Genomic DNA, 3,462 nt, shown 5'->3' on the forward strand with positions numbered 1-3,462 from the left:
TGAGGCGCTGTTCCTCCAGTTTACGTGTGGCCTCCCTCTGGTAATGGACAAGGACCAAGACAGAAAAATCGGTATGGCGATTCGAAATTTGGTATACGTACTTTCGTAAATGGTATAACGGTGAAATTAGGCTGAGATTTAAAAATAGTAGGAAATTAGGCCGCATTCAATTAATTGCTGAAACAAGCAATTGCATTTGCTGTTTTATTTTTTTTAAAGATACAAAGCGCTAGAGTAACTCGGCGGGACTGTGCCAGCACTTCGTTTAATATGGTTTAGTTTAGTATGGAGATACAGCATGGAAACGGGCTCTTCGTCTCACATTAGGTGATATTTTTCCACTTTTGTATCCATTTCGTACATATTTGGGCAATTTAAGAGGCCAATTAATCTACAAACCCACATGTCTTTGAAATGAAGGAAGAAACCGGGGTACCTGAAGGAAAATTACGCGGTCACAGGGAGAACGTATAAACTTCGCACAGACAGCAGCCGCGATCAGGATCGAACGGTGCAGCAGCTCTACCAGCAGCGCCACTGTGTTTTGAATTAATTGCTTAGGGACTGGAACCCACGTCAGTGGCAAGATTACGAAACTTATTTGTGCAATAACTGTAACTAACATCAGCGCTGAGGCTATTTAATTGTCACCCAAGTCTTTAACAACATATAAAAAAAGGCAATCGGAGAACCGGCACAGGCAACGTCTCTTCACGGAAAATGCACGCCCCGCCCAGAGGACTGCTCTACGCTATTTACTACACTGCACTTGCAGTCTTCGCAATCCCAGGTGAAGTATTTCAGAGTTTTATTCGTTATCGAAATGAATACCGCCTCGGTCTTTAAAGAGTGGTGAACAAAAACTCAAATTTGAATGCATTCGAGCCAACCACATGAAGAATTTATTCTGCGCAATTGTAAGAGGCAGCATTCTGGGAGATCGAATGTGAGAATAAAATATGCAGTTCAGTACAAGACCCTTAGCAGTATTGATGTGCAGAAAGTTCTTGGGTCCAAGCACAAACCACCCAGAAAGCAGCAACGCAAATAGATGGTATAGAAAGCGTATGATTTGCCTTCCCTCATGGGTGGGAATATTGCGTTTCAGAGTCAGGAAATCATGTTGCAGCTTAAACAAAATCATGTTGCAACTTTAAAAGAATCTGGTGCGTCAAGCTGTTTTGGTAACTTCAAGGCTGACGTGGTTCAATGGGGTTGAGCATCGTGCTGGCTTTGATTTATTTAATAATCGGACCAGCGCGAGAAATGTTCCACTTTTTCCCAAAATTGTTTTGCGGCTGTGAAACAAATAATGAAATGCAAATTCATAAATACAAAATATATATACATACAAAACTATATATATATGTGTGTGTGTGTGTGTGTGTGTGTGTGTGTGTGTGTGTGTGTGTGTGTGTGTGTGTGCGTGTGCGTGTGCGTGTGTGTGTACAGAAAATCTGGCGAGCAATCAATTCTCTCTTTTACATGCAAGGAACCACAGATAACATGAATAGAAAATGCAAGTTTTGAACTTGAATGTTTTCAAACCTTGAGGTGGGAGGTGGATGTCTGGAATATTGTGCCGGGGCATTGTTGGAGCCAGACACGGGAGTGATGTTTCAGAGGCATTTAGATAGGGACGTGGACATGCAAGGAATGGAAGGGAATGGGTCACGTCCGGGTAGAAGGGATGAATTGGCACAGATATTGTGGGTCGAAGGGCATATTTCCGTTCCGTGCCGTGCCGTTAGAACCATAGAGCTATACAGCACGGAACAAGGCTCTTCCGTCCATCTTGTCCATGACGATCAAGGTTGCATTCGGGGTTAAACCAAAGAAAAACAATTATTCGCGCTTTTTAACCTTCAGTATCGGAATTATTCTCGCTTTACAAGATCAAGTTTGACATCCATATAATGGGAACAAACTTTGATAAATCGTACCTCCATGGACTTTGGTTCCCCACCGAACCTGCCTATCGTTTTCCGGCTGATTTTGAAGATTTATGTCAAGTCCTATGGTTAAATCAATGAGCTGGACTCTGCTCTGTAATTAATTAATCTGTAATTCTGTAATTAATTGTCTTTCTATCTCGCACAGTCAATTTAACAGCGATTGTGATCCTGTCTCGAGGAAAGTGCGGCCTCTCCAAATGTATCTCTCGGTACCTGCTGTCCATGGCGGTGACGGATCTCCTGGTGATTATCACGGCAGTGTTACTAAATAGGATTCCTGGTATTTATTTCCCAGGTAGTTTCTTGTCTGTTACACCCGTATGTAGTTTCAGCATCACACTCATTTATGCGGCCAGAGATTGTTCCGTATGGTTAACCGTCTCTTTCACCTTTGATCGATTTGTGGCCATTTGCTGCCAGGAACTGAAAACAAAATATTGCACCGAAAGGACGGCCGCCGTGGTCGTCGGAACAGTTTGTGTTTTGGGCTGCCTGGTGAACATTCCCTGGTACTTCTTACACGAACCGATCTACATAATTGACAACGTCCCTTGGAATTGCAGACTAAAGGATCTGCGGTATTCCTCTCCAACGTGGGCAGCTTTTCAGTGGATCGACCGCATCTTAACCCCTTGCCTCCCGTTCTTCCTCGTGCTGTTCCTCAACGCTTTGACCGTCAGGTATATTCTCGCGGCCAGTCGAGCCCGAAAGAGGCTCCTGGTGCAGACTAACGGCCAGAAACAGAACGACCCGGAGATGGAGAGTCGGAGGAAGTCCATTGTACTGCTCTTTACCATTTCAGGTTGCTTTATCCTGCTGTGGATGGCCTATGTAGGGCAATTCTTCATTGAACGATTCCAAATTAATTATAAAATCAAAGGGTTTAGCGACCCTAAATTTATTTTTTTGGAAACTGCTAATATGCTTCAAATGTTAAGTTGTTGTACAAATACCTTTATTTATGCAGTAACTCAGAGGAAATTCAGGGAGCAGGTAATGGCCGTTGTAAAATATCCGTGCATCCGATTAAGTACAATATTTCAATAAGGAAAGTTTAAAAAAAAAGATCACCATCACTTTTTTTGCGACTTGTATCAACAGAAGAAATATGGTTTATATTTAAGATAGGCACAAAAATCTGTGGTAACTCAGCGGGACAGGCAGCATCTCTGGGGAGAAGGAAATGGTGAGGTATCGGGTCGAAACCTTTCTTCGCACCCTTCTTCAATCAACTATAAAAGATGAAATAGCGGCACATTTGGATAGCAGTAACAGGGTCGGTCCGAGTCAGCATGGATTTACAAAGGAGAAATCATGCTTGACTAATCTCGAATTTTTTGAGGATGCAACTAGGAAAATGGACAAGGGAGGGCCAGTTGATGCAGTGTACCTGCGCTTCCAGAAAGCATTTGATAAGGTCCTACATAGGAGAATAATGGGCTAAATTAGAGCACATGGTATTGCGGGTAGTGTACCGACATGGATTGAAAATTGGTTGGCAGACAGG

The 3,462-nt window shown here is 43.0% G+C and overlaps 1 protein-coding gene across 1 annotated transcript; it reads left to right on the forward strand.

Annotated features, from left to right (window-relative positions):
• The first annotated feature begins 720 nt into the window (after positions 1–720).
• On the forward strand, positions 721–3,002 carry LOC144600788 (putative G-protein coupled receptor 139). The gene is made up of 2 exons (XM_078412679.1): positions 721–790; positions 2,101–3,002. The coding sequence occupies exons 1-2, from the start codon at positions 721–723 to the stop codon at positions 3,000–3,002; spliced, it is 972 nt and encodes a 323-aa protein (XP_078268805.1).
• Positions 3,003–3,462: the final 460 nt, after the last annotated feature.

The sequence above is a fragment of the Rhinoraja longicauda genome, chromosome 16 (assembly GCF_053455715.1).
Source record: "Rhinoraja longicauda isolate Sanriku21f chromosome 16, sRhiLon1.1, whole genome shotgun sequence".
NCBI classification, from domain to species: Eukaryota; Metazoa; Chordata; class Chondrichthyes; order Rajiformes; family Arhynchobatidae; genus Rhinoraja; species Rhinoraja longicauda.

Bases quoted from the DNA above. Each gene is read 5' to 3' on its own strand.
- LOC144600788 (XM_078412679.1), top strand. From the start codon at position 721: ATGCACGCCCCGCCCAGAGGACTGCTCTACGCTATTTACTACACTGCA. The intron at 791-2,100 runs GTGAAGTATTTC...TATCTCGCACAG, and splicing joins TGCAGTCTTCGCAATCCCAG to TCAATTTAACAGCGATTGTG.